Raw genomic sequence first — 17,914 nt, 5'->3', positions numbered from 1 at the left:
TTCTCTCTCCGTTTGATTTTTGAAATTTCTTTGTCTTAGGACTGCTACTTTTAAATCTGTTACTGAGCATCCAGGGAGACTGAAGTATTCATCCATAGGTTTCTGTACATTACTGTTCCTTATGTCTGATTTATGTCCATTTATTCTTTCATGTAGAGACTGTCCGGTTTGGTCAATGTAAATTGCAGTGGGGCATCGCTGGCACATGATGGCATATATTATATTAGTAGATGTGCAGGTAAAGGAGCTCCTGATGGTGTGGTTGATGTTAGGTCCTGTGATGATAACGCTGGTGTAGGTATGTGAGCAGAGTTGGCAGTGAGGTTTGTTGCAGGGATTGGTTCCAGGTTTAGAGTTACTGTGTTGTGGTCTATAGTTGCTGGTGAGAATTTGTTTAAGGTTGGCAGGCTGTCTGTAGGCGAGAACAGGCCTGCCTCCCAAGGTCTGTAACAGTGAAGGATCGTTGTCCAGGATGGGTTGCACATCACTGATGATACGCTGGTAAGGCCTTAAGTAGGGGCTGTATGTGATGGCCAGTGGTGTTCTCTTGTTTTCCTTGCAAGGCCTGTCTTGTAGCAGGTGGCTTCTGGGTACCCGTCTGGCTTTGTCAATCTGTTTCCTCACTTCCTTAGGTGGGTATTGGGAAGTGAGGAAACAGATTGACAGAGCCAGACGAGTACCCAGAAGCCACCTGCTACGAGACTGGCCTTGCAAGGAAAACAAGAGAACATACAAACTAACATGGCTACCTCACTGATACTTGTCAGCTCTGAGAAGGTGCGGCTACAGGGACTTGACACTGCACCAAAATGCACACCCCCAATGGGCAACCTCCCACCACAATAAATCTATCTCATGTTGTATAAAAGTTTTGTACAGAGTCAACTCATAAGTTGTTCATTCCCTTTATCAATGAAAGAGAGGTATGCATAGCCATTGTCTCCCCTCCACAATTACTTACACTGGGTTTGATAACAACAAGAATTCCTGTGGCACCTTATAACACTAACAGATATTTTGGAGTATAAGCTTTCATGGGCAAAGACCTGATTTATCAGATGCATGAGTGTGGCTTGATGACTGGGTTTGATAATAAACTAAAGTGATTTATGTGGTTGCAAGTGATAACAGACAGATCAAAGTAAGTCACTAAGCTAAATAAAACAAACACAACAGCTAAGCTCATGGCCATCCTGAGAGGGGCCTGAGGTCTGGGGCAACTTCCCTCCCAGTGCCTGAGATGCAGGGAATGGGGCAATCCTCCACCCATCACAGGCTTCACCTGTGCCCCTGCTCTACTTCTTCCCCAAGTGCTGCCCCAGCACCACCCCACCCCACCTCCTTATCTCCTACTCCAAGTTATGTGGCCCATGGATTACAGAGGCCTGACATGGTGGCAGCCGGGGTCACCCCCCACACACACTCACCATGCAGGTAACAGCAGCCTACTCTATCCTGCCCCACCGCCTCTCCCAGCCCACTGTGTCCTGCTTCTCCATGGCAGCAGGACATTCCCTGGGTCGAGGCTCTCCATCTCCCACCACCACAGACAAGCCAAACGCAGTGGGCTGTGAGGATAGCAGGGCAGGTGGAGCAGGCTGCTGGGCTGCTCTGGCTCCTGCCACCCATGCAGTGAGTGCAGGGGATGACCCGTGCTGTCATCCCACACCAGACCCACAAACCCAAGTTCCTCCCATTCACAGGACAATTGGGGTGACCATCACGTAGTTCCCAAAATCAAGGGAGGCCAGCCTGATAATTCAGGCTTGCAGGAACAACAAGACTATTCACAACAAGACTATTAACAGATCCTTGTCATGAGCACCAGGCCATTAAGTTCCTCAAATATGGCCTTCATTAGCACTAATATATATACATAGGTTTAGACTTCATACTGCTAACTTCAAATACAAGAAGGATACATGCGTACAAATTCAGTGGATTACAAGCTCTCCAAGGGTAGGTTACATGCCACAATTTGCATGAAGCATATTCAAAAACATATTGCCATAAAAATATGGCAGTGCAATGTCACAGTGACATAAGCCAGGACTCTAAGAGAATGTAAGAAAAACTGGCATTACATGCAAAAGGACAGAGTTGAAGTAGCTTTGTGATCTTTATGAAATGCCTGACTTTTGTCCAGCTAACTCCTAACCTCAGCTAAGGTCACTTGAATAATATAATTGTGCAGCCACAGAAACAGCTGCACTATTTCCACCTTTTAAAGTTGCCACGTACACGTCTCTTTTTGTCACATACATCCAAACAAATATCCCACCCTCTAAAAGAATATTGTGTTGGTGTTAAGTGCCCTCTTACAAGCTCCGCTGCTACCTCCAAGACACATGGCTAACTGGTTTCCCTTTCTGCACACTTTTAAGGTGCATTAGCAGGCGAACCCAACTCCTGAATCCCTCAGGAGATCTGGCTGGGTCTATACTTACCTTGAATAGTGATGGCTGCTATGCAATTTTAGGTATGCCAATTTCATACCAAAAATAGATCTAGCAGCTGTCAATATTCATCCCCGTCCTCGCGGCAGAATGCCAATGGGATTGTTCCTCCCATTGGAATTCTTTAATCCTTGCCGGCTGGCAAGTAGTTCCGAGGTCAACACTGACCCCAGAATGCACCATTTCACACATGCCAAAATGGCACCCTGGAAGATCGAGCCTAAGCGTTCGATCTCCCTTGGCGAGTGTAGACCCAGCTTCTGTAAACAGAGTTTCCACCTGGCATTCTTTCTAGCCTCCTCCTGAGCAGAGATTTGCTATAGATGACCACACCACATGGCCCAGTAGAGCACATGGGCCCACGTTTAACTTTAATCGTACAAGTGGAAATCAGAATCACAGAATCACAGAACCATAGGGCTGGAAGGGACCTCAGGAGGTCATCTAGTCCAGCCCCCTGCTTCAAGCAGCATCAACCCCTACTAAGTCATATCAGCCAGGACCCTGTCCAGCCAGAACTTAAAAACCTCAAGGGATGGAGAATCCACCACCTCTCTAGGCAACGCATTCCAATGCTTCACCACCCGCCTGGTGAAGTTTTCCTAATATCTAACCTACACCTTTCCCTCTTCAACTTCTGACCATTACTCCTTGTTCTGCCATCTGACACCACTGAGAACAATTTCTCACCCTCCTTGTGTGTGTGGCTAGTCACATGCTCAAAGTTAAGCACGTGCTTAAGTGCTTTGCATATCCACAGACCTAGTTGTACAACTTAGTTTAATGTGCTGCACAGCCCATGGGTCTTTGCTTCATATTTCATTAACTTCTTAAAAATTGTAAGTGCATGCGAAACCTAGACTATCTACATTAATTTACAAAGAGCTAGATGGCCACTTCTCTGCACTTCATGTCAATTATCAGATGATTACTTTGGTGCGTTTCTTAGGAAGGTTCTTAGGCATTTTCAACCAATATATAGACCCTAGTTATTTTGTTAATTTTATTTTTTTTTTAATTTTTCTCATCTCCACAAGCATTATTTATATGCACTGCTGGCCATTCACATTTGCTTTTATTTTATGACTAATGTATGTGAATAGAAAGATGTGTATAGCTAGCAGATTATTTCATACAGTATTTCATTTACGTTCTGATTTCTGTATTAATTGCCTTCAGAAAACTGAAATACAGCAGCCACTTGTTTCTCTAAGACTATCTGAAACACTCATTATCAGAAGGTGGGTTATGTCTTCTTATTAAAACCCAGCCCAGTAGCTGGATGCAGAACTCTGAAACAGGGACATTTGGCAAGAAGGCAAAGTACTACAAGAGAGGTAGATGCTGTTGGGATACTAAGAACCAGAATGCCTGGACACAGCTGGGGTGATTTATTCCTGGGAAAATGACAGCCACCAGAGCCGTTAAATTTATTTTGACCTCACTAAACTCAAAGTCAAGTTTGGCCTTTAAGCACGCTTTGTTCTTTACCCCTATTACAAGCAGGCCACAATTGCTGAGCAGTCTGTCCAGATCAAGACTTCCTGGCCTGCATGAAACAAAGACTTCTTAAGGGCAAACAGGGCCTTCCCAAAAGCTTCTAACTCAGAGCAATGATTGGCAGCCTTCAGTATGAGTCAGAGGGCAAGATTCACTGCTGCTGTTCTGACCCCTTTGTGCTCCTCAGATCATGTCACAAAGGAGCGCAACACACAGATGGAGAGGAATTTTCCACCAGCAAAAAGCCCTCTGACACCAACTGCTCCAACAGTCAGAGGAGGGAGCAGTGTGGCAGGTGGGCATGCCAGATTGTGTGCACAAATGGGAAGAGGTTTAAGGTATGCTTCGTAATGCCAATTCACAGCTAGCACATGATCCCTTAGGAAGCATATACTACCTGTCACTATGAGACCAGGCCCAAGTCTTCTTTCATTGACACCGCAGCCACAGCCGTTTCAGAATGCAGAAGCTGTACCCAGATCCCAACTCTTCTCTGCAGTGTCAACTGGGTCTTAACTCAGGAGAGAATCTAAATCAATGCACCCGCCAGGTTCCTGGGCTCACAGGCTGAGCCAGCCTTTTAAGAAGGTTGGAGGCTCAGCTGTCCCTGAGTGAATTTTGGCTGACTGCCTTGTGTCCAAGAGCCAAGACTGCATTGGTGGGAGGGGAAGGGCACAAAAAGAGGAGGCCTAGGAAAGGAAAGAGGCTGGTTGCTGAAAATTGCAAACAGCACTGTAACAGGGATGGTTCTGCTGGTGACGATGCTCAAGTAGGGTGTTACTTAGCTGAAGAAGTGCTGCTGCAGACGGAGAGCTGTGGCAGGAAGAGGAGATGATATCCTGGAAGGGATGGATTTTAGGGTTTGGCCAGAGGGGCAAGCCACCTTAGCAACCTGGCTATGTTAAAGATTGAGAGAACACAGTTTACGTGTAACCCACAGTGTGGGTGTCATCCCCCTGGAACAGCCAGGAAGGAGGCCCAGGAGTGCTGCTGGGAGACGGTTGTTAATGAATTGCGCCCAGAGACCTGGTCATAATATGGGAAAACATCCACTGAACTGTCTATGTGGTAGTGATAATCCACGGTCTCATAACTGGCCTCATCCCCGCCTTAGTGAATCCTGAAGAGCAAGCATCTCAGCTGGCCTACTCTGCTGTGTGCTGTGAGGTTCCTCTAGCTGGAATTCACAACACCAGGACCACAGCCTGGGTTCCACTAGCTGAATGAACCAGATCCCATGTCTTGAAGGGCAGAGAATTTCCTGTACAAGGGTATGAGCTAACCTGGACTCTTACTTGGGTGTTGCCTCCGATCCTTTCTCAGCCACACACAAAACCATGTCACCTGAGTTTAGTCCTGCTTTAAACTTAAGCTAGTTGGTAGGTGCATCTGGGGCTAACAATAAAAAGGAGGCTTTCACACAGGCAGAAACCCCCTCACTCTGCAGTGAGGACAGAAGTTAGATCACTGAAGCAATGACAGTCTTTCATTGCCCTTCCTACAATTACCCTCTAAGGGACAGAGAATTTCTCCTGCCATTGATTGGCGAGAAACCCTAGAATGTCTCAGCACAAAGAATCATGGAACATATCCTAAAAAATAATTAATATTCCATAATGTGGGTAAGACTTTAGTATGGGGATGTGCACACCTGGGCTAAGCTGACATAGGTGGTCAGATCAAGGTAACAGTCCCCTGGGTTAAGGGTGGTGTTGGCAGCCTAAGAAGAGCACTCCGAGCAGAGCAGTGTTGTTCAGTGAGTCATTCACAGCCCCATCTGAGTACAGCAAGTACATGGAAAGGGCTGAAGTGCTTAGAGAATTCTTGGGACCTTTTTAAAAGATCACCCATACATATGCTTAGGGGTTTCTTGGAGACAACATTGGCTTCAATGGATTTCCCTCCCCCAGACTGGCTACAAATGAATCTACTTTAGAAACCAGTGCACAGAGCATGATTTTATCAGCGTAAGCCTTATAACTTGGAGAAATTAACAGGTGAAGTAGCGAGACAATCTGGAACAACCCACTCATTAATTCTTGCCTAGAAAAGAGTAGTGTTGCCAAACTTATTTTCCACAGGGACAGCAAGGAGCATGCCAGCATTAGGCACAGGAGAAGAGGGGAGGGAGGGGAGAGGGGGTGAACTTCAAAAGTTTGCTAAGATCTCTGCATAGCATCAGAAGGGTAAGGAAACATGTTAGGAGAGGTCCGGAAGAAGCCAGTCTCTAAAAGTAGGGGAATTTTAGTCTGTACAATTATTTGGCTGCTTTGTGGGGAAGCCAAAAGCTGAGAGTGTAGCACTCTAGCACCTGTTCTAGAGCATACCCTTATATCCAAGGAGACATCAGCTGGGGAAATGGCCTCAACAGTAATTACCTTGAACTTGATTGAAGATACAAAACCACAGCTGGTGATAGACTTTTTTCCCTTCTTACTACATTTGGCATTTTGGAACTCCTCCACAGCTAAGATGAGATCCTCAACCTGCCATCTCTATATTTGCTAGCAGATCCAAGACGTCTAGGAGACGACTGTGAGAAATGCCAATATGCTATGCTCAGCGACCACGCCCAGAGTATTAGCTTAGTCTGTTTTGTCCACTGACCCATGTCTTGCTAGAGGAACTTTTCCCTCTCCAGAACATATGACAGGCTAGGTGTGTTTTGCTGCCCCAATGACTGCTCAAGGCCTGATTTAGTTGCTTGGCAGGCAGAGAAAAGATCTCCCCAGAGAACCTAGGTGCCTTTGACTCCTTACAAGGATGTACCTTTGTTTTCTTCTTGGCCTTCTGTGGCTTGTCAGCTATTGTCTCCTCACATGATCACTTCTGCCTAACCAAGTGGCATGAGCTAATCTAGTGACAGTTCTACAATGGCTAGAGAGAACTCACAACTCATGTTGCTCATCCTGAGTTCACCCTTCTGCAAAGAGCCAGTACAAAGGACTATGCAGCACACGAGGTCTATTGAAACCCTGTACTGAGCACATAAGTGGGGCATAAGAGATATAAGGAATGTGTGGGGTACCCTCTGCATAAGGTGTGACTTTCAACCAGAAAGATTAGGGCATTCAGCAGCCGCTCAAGGATTTACGGATTGCTGCTTGAAAATTCTGTCATTGGTGCTAGTGCCCCTTCAGGTGTGAAATGAGTGAAAACCCATTAAGATGTAGTCGTGCCTTATTTACTCAGAGGGCTTCTGGCTGAAGCACAGTTTTCCTGGCCTCCCCCCTCACTGGGTGAAGCTTGGGCCTAAGCTGCTATGAAACCCCTTGAATTGTCGCTATGCCAATTTCACCTAGTTCCAAATGTGGTTGCAAAACTGCAATTCTATCACCCCGGCAATGGAATCCACGTGTACACAACACTCAGATTAGCAGACAATGTGCTGCCGGCCTTCTCTGCTTTCATAAACTTGGGTTGCTGGGTAGAAAATATCCAAAACACTTATAAATGTATAAACAAAGTGGGGTAAAGAAGACCCAGACCCACTTCATTACAGCAACCCTACAATAACATCGTTGACAACGTGACCAAGGTCCAACGCCTTCCATGAACCTAAAGCTGTGAAATTTGACTCAGAATCAACTTCGTATTTTATATGCACCTCCTCATGAGTGAAGAAGAATACCTTAAAATATACAGAGTGTGAACACGTGGGTCATTATCTTCCTGAGTCTGCATGCAACCTGAACGCACTCAGTTCACAAAGTAGTTGTTCATTGTGAAACCTAATAACGTTACATTAATGTCAACACCTAACTTTAGTGATGATCATTTTAACAGACAGTTCCAGCTAATACATTTATCCCATGATCCCATACAATTACAATGCTTTCTCTGGTGCCAAAAGCCCCAGTTGTCCCTTACCCAGCTGCCAAAACCTCCAGCTTTCTCCCTGAGAGCTTCTGCCCTGCAGGAATGTGTCAATGTAAAAAATTGTGGCACAATGAAATGTGAAAATGTGGAGAACGCATGAACCGTAATGAAGATAATATCAAACACCTCGAGGGCTACTGTGCAGGCTGGGGTTATTCACTGACATATTTCATTCCATTAAAAATATAAATGAATCTGTCACGCAACTTCCTGCCTGTGGCATAAAGGGCCAGGCTGCACTAGGGGATCTGGCCCCAGAACTGGGTTTATCTTGTCATAGAGCAGAAAGAGCTTTGCTATAACAAGACAATGTCTACAGTCCAGTTCTCACAAGCCACCATACGATAATAAAAGGGTTTCCAGCCTCATGCTTAGAGACAGCCATACAGCTATGGAACAGTTTGAACTGCCCATGCTTGAATAATAAACTCTAAGCTAAGAAATGGGAACCCACAGCAGCACACTCATGAGTATCCATATAATAAAAATAAACCAGCCTAGTGCTCATAAACATCCCTAGCCTAACAAACCAGTGAGTGCTGTGCTGCACACGAGCTATCCTAGCAGAACAAACCAACATGCGCTGCCTAGTACACATGAGAGAACAACCACAAGTGTGTGTTTAAACACGGGATAGGAAACTGTCTGGCAAAGAAAAGCATCTCTGGTTTGAGCTTCTAAGAGTCTATTCATAACAGCAAATATTAAAATGCAGGGCCAGCTCCAGCCTGGCCATCAATCAGTGCGTGGCCTAACTTCAATAGATCTAATTTACATTAGCAAAAGATCTGGCCCAGAGATTTTACAAAACGATATCCAGTACTGTTACCTCATTCATTTGCACAGCGCTTTGAACATCTAAGTGCAACTATTTTTCCGTGATTGGCATTTGCACAGTTGAACCCAGATACTGCATCAAAGCCTAGTGTTTAGACTGAAGATTGCCAGTTAGAAGCAGGAGCAGCCTCTGTCCTGGGGAAAGACGCATTCAAGTTTGGGGTGGCTCTGTTACCTTTTTGTCGCTCAGTCCAGACACCTGGTCCACATACTCCTCTTGGATCATGAAGGCAGCCAGGTTGGCAGTATAGCTGGCCAGGAAAATGACAGCAAAAAAGGCCCACACGGACACCATGATCTTGCTAGTGGTACCTTTGGGATTCTGCACTGGCACGGAGTTGTTAAACACCAGACCCCACAGCAACCAGATAGCTTTGCCAATGGTGAAAGAGGGACCACCTGGCTCTGGAGTGACAAGAGACAAAGACAGGCAGTGAAAACCTCAGGACAAGCAGTCTGCAGATCTTCTCACCCAGACAACTTCACCACGGGATTAATATTGCCCTCTGTTCCCAAGGCTGTAATGAATACCTGCAGTTGCACTCAGCTGTGTCTTTACAGATGCACTAAAGCACAGCCTCATTCTGAAAAGGCTGTAATAAATGGCAGTGTGGACGTCCACTCTTAGGATTTTGTCTAAAAATCAGCACAGTTTACAAGGAAAATAGATATTTTTTCTACCTCCTAAGTCCCCCTGGAATCTGAAAGTCAAATGCTTTCTTTTTGGTTTGGGCATCATTACCAGTAATAAAGACTTCACCAAAGGAATTCTGCTCTGCCATACAACTGTTTAATACTACTGTTCCCTAAGGGACGTCTGTACAAACTAGAACATCTGTACAAACTATCAGAGAGGTAGCCGAGTTAGTCTGTGTCTTCAAAAACCAGAAGTAGTCCCATGCCACCTTATAGACTAACTGATATTTTGGAGCATAAGCTTCCATGGGCAAAGACCCGCTTCATCATCTGGCCAAAGACCCGCCCATGAAAGCTTATGCTCCAAAATGTGTTAGTCTATAAGGTGCCACTGGACTTGTTGTTTTTGTATAAACTAGTGGGCTGGCCCAGGCCTAAGTAAATGACCAATCTGAAGGCATCAGTGGCACACGTCGCTCTACAAACAGGTTTCCCTTAGCCATTCTGTTGATGATGCATGAGCCAGAAAAGAGTCCAGCTCAATCTCCCTTAGTAGCGTTGGCTCTGAGGGCAGACAGCACTAAAAACCAGTCAGATGTTACTTCTCTGGGAAGTCAGTGACACAAGGAAGATAAGATTGGGCCATTTTTACATACTTGTTTTTTGGAGCAGAATCTCACTCTAACTAACAAATTAACAAATACATCTGGCAACACAGCAATCACGGTATCATTTTCAAAACTCAGCGTATGAAAGCTGTAAAGTTCTCTCCCGCACTACATATGTCAGACAGTGATAGAGAACTCTGAGGGGCAGACAGGAGTTTGCCCTCACCAAGTAGGGAGAGAGGTTACAACTGGGATTATTCCAAGGGGTCTTCTCAGGAAGCAACTGAGTGGGAACTCCACTGCACTTTCATAGGGTGTATCATATGACCCTCTGTAGTCACCTCAGTTCATGTACAGAGTAACAATACCTAGTTCTTATAGAGCACTTTAAAGGGCTTCATAAAGGAGGGTGGTATCTTTATTCCCATTTCACAGATAGGTAAACTGAGATACAAAGAGTTGAACTGACTTACTCAAGGTCACCCAGCGGTGCAGTGGCCAAGTCAGAATAGCACCCTGGTCTCCTGAGTCCCAGCCCAGCGTGCTATCCACTATGCCTCACTGTGTGGTATTGAAAGGGTAGGGCATACTTCCCTTCCCCTGGAGCATTGGTAGAGCCCAGAGTGGTGCTACACTTTGTGGTGCTTATGGTGACTACAACTGACCTCTGCAGAGGAGCACAAGGGAATAAAGATTCCTTGCACCTCCTCTCCCATTCATATCAGGTGGGCTATACCTCAGCCCTTTGAGATCACTAATTATTTAATTATAAATATAATTTTAAGTGCAAGGGGCCCAATTCTACCCTGGGAGGTGCACACACAGATCCAGCAGACTCCAGTGGGGATGTGTCAGCTGGGAAAGTGGAATCCTCCTTATGCAATGGAGACACATTAGCAGTTGTGAGAAGCACTCATTTTTGCACTTCCTGGCTTTCTGATGCTTATAACTGTAATGTTAATAGGATGTTCATTTTGTGCCTTTTATTAATTTATTTTTAGGAAAAAAGAGGAGAGAGAGGCTAAGACCAGGATTTTCAAAGTGCCTTCATAACTTAGGGGCACAAATCACACTGGTCTTCAGTGCTAGGTTACTAAGCATATGTCTACACTGTGATTAAACACCTGCAGCTGGCCTATGCCAGCTGACTCTGGCTAAGGGACTTGGGCTAAAGCGCTGTTTAATTGCCATATAGACTTTTGGGCCTGGGCCACAGCCCAAGCTCTGGGACCCTAGCAGCCTGAGACTGAACATCTACACTGCAGCTGCCTATTTTTAATTGCAGTGTAGACATGCCCTCAGGTGCTTCTGAAAATTCCACCTTAAGACACTAATTTCTCCACTGATTTCACTGCATATTTTCATAAGTGGATTGTCAACTATGGAACCACACAGTGATGGGAGTCTCAAAGTAACCTTAACTGGAGCATTAGTGACCAAGCAAACACCATAACATATGCACCTGTCATCCACATAGTCATTACATATGTGAACTAACAAAAACATCTGTTCAAACATATAATATTTACAACTTTTCAGATATATTGTTTGCATCTGTCCATGTTGCTAATTTAATATCTGCATCTGTCCGCAGAGCTGTGTTAATATCATCAGCTGATTGCACATCTATATGAGTCTCTACCTTTAACCTCATAGCTATTTTCATCTGTCCATACATCTGTGTAGATATGTGCATCTACCCATACATGCTGTCCACAGCTGAATGTTATTAGAGAAGTCCCCGCTAGCATAGTTATACTTAAATCTCTGTCTGTATTTCCATTACAAATTCTCTTTTTTTTCCAGTGCTTGTTAACTTGGTGGTATAAATCAGCTTGAGGCAATGGCTTGGCAGGCAAGTGAACATATTTTCAAACAAACATCTGAGTTCAGCTGGTATTAAGTGACCAGTATGCTGACAAAATATAAGGCCATAGATTGGTGACCAATTTATAAATGAGCTTAAGGAGAGAGATTAGCAAACTTAACTGCTGAGCATTCAGTCTGTGCTAATATAAAAGTCCCTGTCTGTCTGTCCTCTTCTCTGACTCATCCCTTCTTCCCCCAGGGAAAAAAATCATTTAAGCGTCACAGAGGGAAATCACACTTGCTCCCTCCGTTCTCCCAGGCCCTGCAAAATAACTCCTCATTCAACCCCAGTAAAATGAAGATCTTGCTTTCCCAGGGCAGGTCTACACTACAGGACAGGTCAATTTAAGCTATGCAATTTTAGTTACACTAGTAGCGTAACTCAGGCTACGTCTACACGTGCCCCAAACTTCGAAATGGCCATGCAAATGGCCATTTCGAAGTTTACTAATGAAGCGCTGACATGCATATTCAGCGCTTCATTAGCGTGCGGGCGGCAGCGGCGCTTCGAAATTGACGAGCCTTGCCGCTGCGCGGCGCGTCCAGACGGGGCTCCTTTTCGAAAGCACGCCACCTACTTCGAAGTCCCCTTATTCCCGTGAGCTCATGGGAATAAGGGGACTTCGAAGAAGGTGGCGTCCTTTCGAAAAGGAGCCCCGTCTGGACGCGCCGCGCGGCGGCAAGGCTCGTCAATTTCGAAGCGCCGCTGCCGCCCGCATGCTAATGAAGCGCTGAATATGCATGTCAGCGCTTCATTAGTAAACTTCGAAATGGCCATTTGCATGGCCATTTCGAAGTTTGGGGCACGTGTAGACACAGCCTCAGATTGACATAACTTAGATCTACTTACCACTGGGTCCACACTACACTTGGGTGGACAGAAAAAACTTTCCTGTTACTTCCCTTATTCTTCACAATCTGATGGAGTACCAAAATCTACAGGAGAGCAATCTGTAGTTGATTTGTTGTGTCTAGTATAGACATGATAAATCAACCCCTGCTGGATCGATGGCTGCCCTGTCAATCTAACCCTTTGTGAAGACAAGCCCATCGGCTCCTCCCACCAAGTCCTTTCACAACCTTTGGTCAACAAAAGAGCTTTAAAACTAAATGGGGTGGGACACACCCACATATTGGACATCAAGTCTGGGGATATCAAAAATGTAACAAGGGAGAGTTACTTTCTCTGGGCTGTTTTCACTTTTTTACAATTGAAACTTAGCCCTGATAAAAGGTGGCCTGGCAGAGCAGGGCCCTCTACTTGTTCCAGTGCTAGAAACCTGTATCCATTTCCCCTCCCTGCCAGTGAGAAATAGCTAGGAGTTAGCATTCTGTACATGAAAGACTCTAAATCAGTCTCCTGAGATGAGCAGATTATCCATGATTTATCCACACGCATTATTATTATCCTAAGAGTCATTTTCCCACCTCACTCTCTTCACTTCTTAAACAGAACATGGAGATCCAAGTGTACTGGATACATGAATGTGTGTAAGAGGAACAGAAATGCCCCCTGACTAAGGAGATGGGATGAGAAGGGAGAGAAGTGTGCAGTGGCAAAATATCCTCTTACCTCTGCCATCAGCAAGGCACCGATTGTAACCCACAGGGCTGAAGTACTCAAAGACAAAAACAGCCACTGCAGAGATTATGAGCAGCATCACAAACATCATCACCCATACATCAGCACTGAATGGTTCTGGGCAAGAGAGGAGAAAAACAGGGCACAAGGTGAAAGACCAGATACTTCACAGCTGGCACACTATCCCACGTATAAGGCTCCACATCCAGGTAGGTGTTGGGGGAACTGGTCTGCATAGAATAAGAAACAGCTTCCAAATCTTCACTTCCCCACCTCAGATCAAATCTCAAAGCTTCTGAGACTGGAAGAAGTTAGTTCATTTTTGTTCAATTTTCATTGCAGGGTTTGTGATGCCCAGTTCCTTGTGGAACCAGGCACAGATGTTACTAAATGCAGTGGCAAACAGTTCTACCCATTAAGTCCTTCTGGGGATTAAATGGGTTCGGATATGACTTGGTGAAATTGTGAGTTGCCTGCCAGAACCAAACTCTGGCCCTGAAGTTTTTACAGTTCAGCCAGAGTTATGGTGGTTCTACCAATGTTCCTCTCTGCCACTTGGCAACTAAGAACACCAGGCTGCACTGGAAATCTTACTGCTCGTATCCTGCGAGAGTTTGACCAAAGCTGGCTTTTGCCCTTCTCTAAGCTTAAGGTGAAATGATGGGGCTGAGCAAGTTCAGATCAAATATGACCCTGCTCCAATCTTCAGTCAAAATTTGAACCCAAATCTACTTGAAATTAAAAAATGTTGTGTTAATTTTGTTGCTGCTGTTTTATATTTCCTGTTGATACTTCAGGGCATGGCCAAAGTCCAAAAATATCAGAAAGCTTATAAGGAAAGCACTATCTCCTGAGAACCCCATCCCAAAAAGGTTTAGATTATCTTCTTTGGGTATGTGAGTAACTTCATATGGACAAGTGTTTGCAGAATCCTTGTCAGAGAGCAGCACAGACTGCTCCTGTAGCTTACTTACCTTTCGTGCTTGCTGCGTCTCAACGTATTTTGTAAAAGCAAAGCAATAAATAGTAGGAATGTAGTAACTGCCTGGGAAAATGCAGCAGCAATTCTGCAATTAGAGATTGCTCCCAAATACCTTGGGAGACTAGAATTCAGGGATGGAATCTTGGTCTGGCTCAGGGATTCTGCCCACACTTTCTCAGAAGTATTGTTAAACATTAATCTTCCACCATGTACTTTGCCAAAGGGAGCTTACGTTAGTGTGCACTTGTAGGGTGACATGTCTGAAGCCACATAGTACCATATCTCAATAAGGACAGGGACAAGATCTCGAGAAGGACCTGTAACAATTTTCTTCTGGGAGACCCATCTGTCCTGTGACTGTAGCAATGCAGACATACCCAAACTAGCTTTAATCTAGCTAGCTCCCAGAACAATACAGGCAAAGCCACAGCAGCATGGGCTAGTCATTCAAATACACACTCAGAGTCCTTGGTGGGCTGAACCCCACCGCTACAACAAACTCTTTCATATCCCGAATTCTATCATCCAAAACACTCAAGTAACCAGCATTTTAACCATGAGTAAATATTAGTTACCTTTTCCAGAAGTACAGTATAGTGAAAGTAAACACAAACGCAGCAAATACAGTAGAAGTTTACAGTGTACAATACTACTGCAGCTGGTAAATCAAGCACTCTGCATACATTTTTGTTTGTTTCTTAATATCTAATCTTGTTTTCCTTTGGTGTTATGCATTGCTACGTATTCGTCTCCATTATCGAGAATATTTGAATATCTGGCAGCCCAAGACTGCCAGATATGTAAGAGTTCACTGTATTATTATCAGAGTTAGTTAAATCAAAGCTAGGTCAGATATTTCTACATGTGCTGCAGTCACTTCCCAAACAGCAGTATAGACAAACACACAGTGTGTACTATAGGATGAGAGCTGTGAGTGAGTCATCTCTTTGCTAGCATTATGCCAAAAGGTCCCTGAGAAATACTCTGTAGCTCTTGAATCTTGAGTGTTGGCGTTTGCCTGGATTTTGCTTAAGATTTTGAAATAAAACAACCTGAAATAAAAAAGCCTTGCCTGAAACGCCTTCTTCAGGCATGTCCCAGGGATTCATAAGGAGATTACATTAGTCCCTCACTCACTATCATCTCAGGAGAGGAGCTTACCTAGGAAGGCAGAAGGTGAGACAGTCCCATTGCTGCGTGACACCATGACACTGATTCCTGTCTCAATGAAGGGCACAGAGAAGTCCACCACCTCTGAACGCTCCTCATTTATGGTGAGGGATCCCACTGCCATGTAGGCACGCTTGGTGACCACCTCAGGAAAGGAGGAAAGACAGACAATTAGTGAGGCTGGTTCCCCTCAAGCTTCACTCTTAAGGACCCCACCCCACCACTATCTTCTCCCACTCCTATCTTTTCATACACACCTTTACGCTTGGAACATCTGCCAGTCTTTGTGTCCATCATCTCCCTTCTTATCTCTCTTCAAGGCATACTTTTCCCAGAAGACTTATAAATACCAATCTGCTCAAAAATGTTCTATGTATTAAAATTGATATTTGAAGTATCATCGATAGCAATGATATTTGAAGTCTTGTGTTTATTCTAAGATCTGTGTAGTTTTCAGGATATATATATGTATAGATATAGATATATAGATATATATCTGTCAGAAGATATGTTCTCTTATTTCTATCGTCCTTGTCTTCCCTTTCTTCTACCACTCCAATATCTGTCCTTACCCCTTATATGCTTTTCCTTAATTTAGATAGTAAACTACTTGGTGTAGGGACACATGACAGTCAATACCAATCTTCCCTGTATGCTGAAAGCTTGGGTGGCCACCCAGGAAAGATTCAGGTGCCACCCAGCAGATCAGCAGAGCGCCAATAGCCGCTCACAGCTGGCAGCATGTGTTTCTACTGGTGGTACACAGCAACACATGCTTTAGCACCCGGAACAAAATATATTCCACATGGACTGAAAAAATTAAAGGTACCCTTATGTTCATCCTTTTTTATAAGAATATAATACATTTTGTACAAAGCAGGCCTTGCGAGGTATAATTTGCAAACTCATAATTTGCTGAAAATTATTTTTATGGAAAAATACGTGTGGCAACCCTGAAATTCTCTGAATAAGATATGTTTCAAAAGTTGAAAAGTCAACACAAACCTTAGAGACAAAAAGCAAACTGATGCTCCAGCCAGGTGTCAACATAATCAAAAAGATTATTATCACCTGATTAACTGGCCATTCTTTGGCAGGAAAAAGGGTGTGCGCAAGAAATTTACATCTTGGCAATGGAACAACTGGAGATTCCCATGCAAACAGACTGGCTGCCATCTGAACCCCAGCTGGAGATGATTCTCAAAGAGGGAAAAGATAAATAAAAATGAGGAACAGAGGTCCCAAATCACCTCTCCCTCTTCATCTCTACACACAGTATCAAGAACACTTGAAAGACAAGAGAAGCATTATTGACATGGGAAACGGGTCCTGCTGAAGGAAGCCAGGCAGGCTCTAAGCATGTGGTGAGAGAGATCTTTCTGCTGTAATTTCACTTAGCTTGCTAAATTAGCTATTAGTTTGTATTTTATCTTTTATTTCTTTGAAACTTATTCTGACTTTTGTGCCTTATCATATGTAATCACTTAAAAACTATCTTTCTATAGTTAATAAACTTGTTTTATTGTTTTATCTAAGCCGGTGTGTTTGGATAACTCCATATGAGGTGACAAGATTTGTGCATATAATTTTATATTCAGGAAATGACAGATTTTCCATGAGTGCATATTGAGAGGGTACTGGGCAGAACAAGATACACATTTTGTGGGGAAAGTCTGGGACTGGGAATTTGCTGGAGTTGCTCTGCAGTATAATTCCAGTGTAGTAGGCTGTCTGTCTGAAGAACCCTTGCAGTTTAGCTTGGGTAATTTACATGCTGAAAGCTGTGTGTGAGCAAGCCAGGAGTAGCTGCTCTCACAGTGAAGTAGTAGAAAAGTCTGGAGAAATAAGAGAACACAGCTCTCCAAAAGTCCAGACTGTACCTTGAGTAATATCATAGGACATCTCCCACATATTATTGTAAAGTGCCAAACACATGTGGCCCACTAGAAAATAATAAATAACAAGTGAGGAAGATTGGAGCTGTTGTTCAGCAGTGAGCATGCCAAAATGGAGTCATACATCCATCATCCAGATGGAGCCCCACATCAAGTCAATCATTGTTACGAGGTCTCGTCTGACCCTTCCTAGGAAGGGGAGTTAATAATAACATGGATTAGCATACTTCTCCATAGTCCAGCCTCCAGGTAAAGCTCTGCCTGGCCCTTTGTTGCTTACCTCCCCAATCATTCCATTCCACGTCCCGTTGATCTTCTTCCCATGCTTGCCATTGGTCACCAGGTATAGGTCATAGGTGAACTTGACAGACTTGGAGATTTTCTTGAGGATGTCAATGCAGAACCCCTTGCAGCATTTCTTGACATAATCAGGCTCCTCATCAGTTTTGTTCCTGAACAGTCACAATAACAAGGGTCTAAGTTTCAGGAGAACTCCCTCA

General features: G+C 44.3%; 1 protein-coding gene across 1 annotated transcript in view; it reads right to left on the bottom strand.

The window, feature by feature from the left end:
* The window catches only part of GRIN2B (glutamate ionotropic receptor NMDA type subunit 2B), a 259,391-nt gene that overhangs the window by 26,803 nt on the left and 214,674 nt on the right, over positions 1 to 17,914 (bottom strand). Inside the window, exons 5-8 of the mRNA XM_074983934.1 lie at positions 17,695 to 17,866; positions 15,511 to 15,664; positions 13,359 to 13,484; positions 8,848 to 9,077 (exon numbers count right to left, since the gene is read on the bottom strand). Of these exons, the coding sequence (XP_074840035.1) occupies positions 8,848 to 9,077; positions 13,359 to 13,484; positions 15,511 to 15,664; positions 17,695 to 17,866 (682 nt within the window). The remainder of the gene's footprint in view (positions 1 to 8,847; positions 9,078 to 13,358; positions 13,485 to 15,510; positions 15,665 to 17,694; positions 17,867 to 17,914) is intronic.

Source organism: Carettochelys insculpta, chromosome 1 (assembly GCF_033958435.1).
Source record: "Carettochelys insculpta isolate YL-2023 chromosome 1, ASM3395843v1, whole genome shotgun sequence".
In the NCBI taxonomy this organism is placed as follows: domain Eukaryota; kingdom Metazoa; phylum Chordata; order Testudines; family Carettochelyidae; genus Carettochelys; species Carettochelys insculpta.
This window is presented reverse-complemented; position numbering and strand designations above follow the sequence as displayed.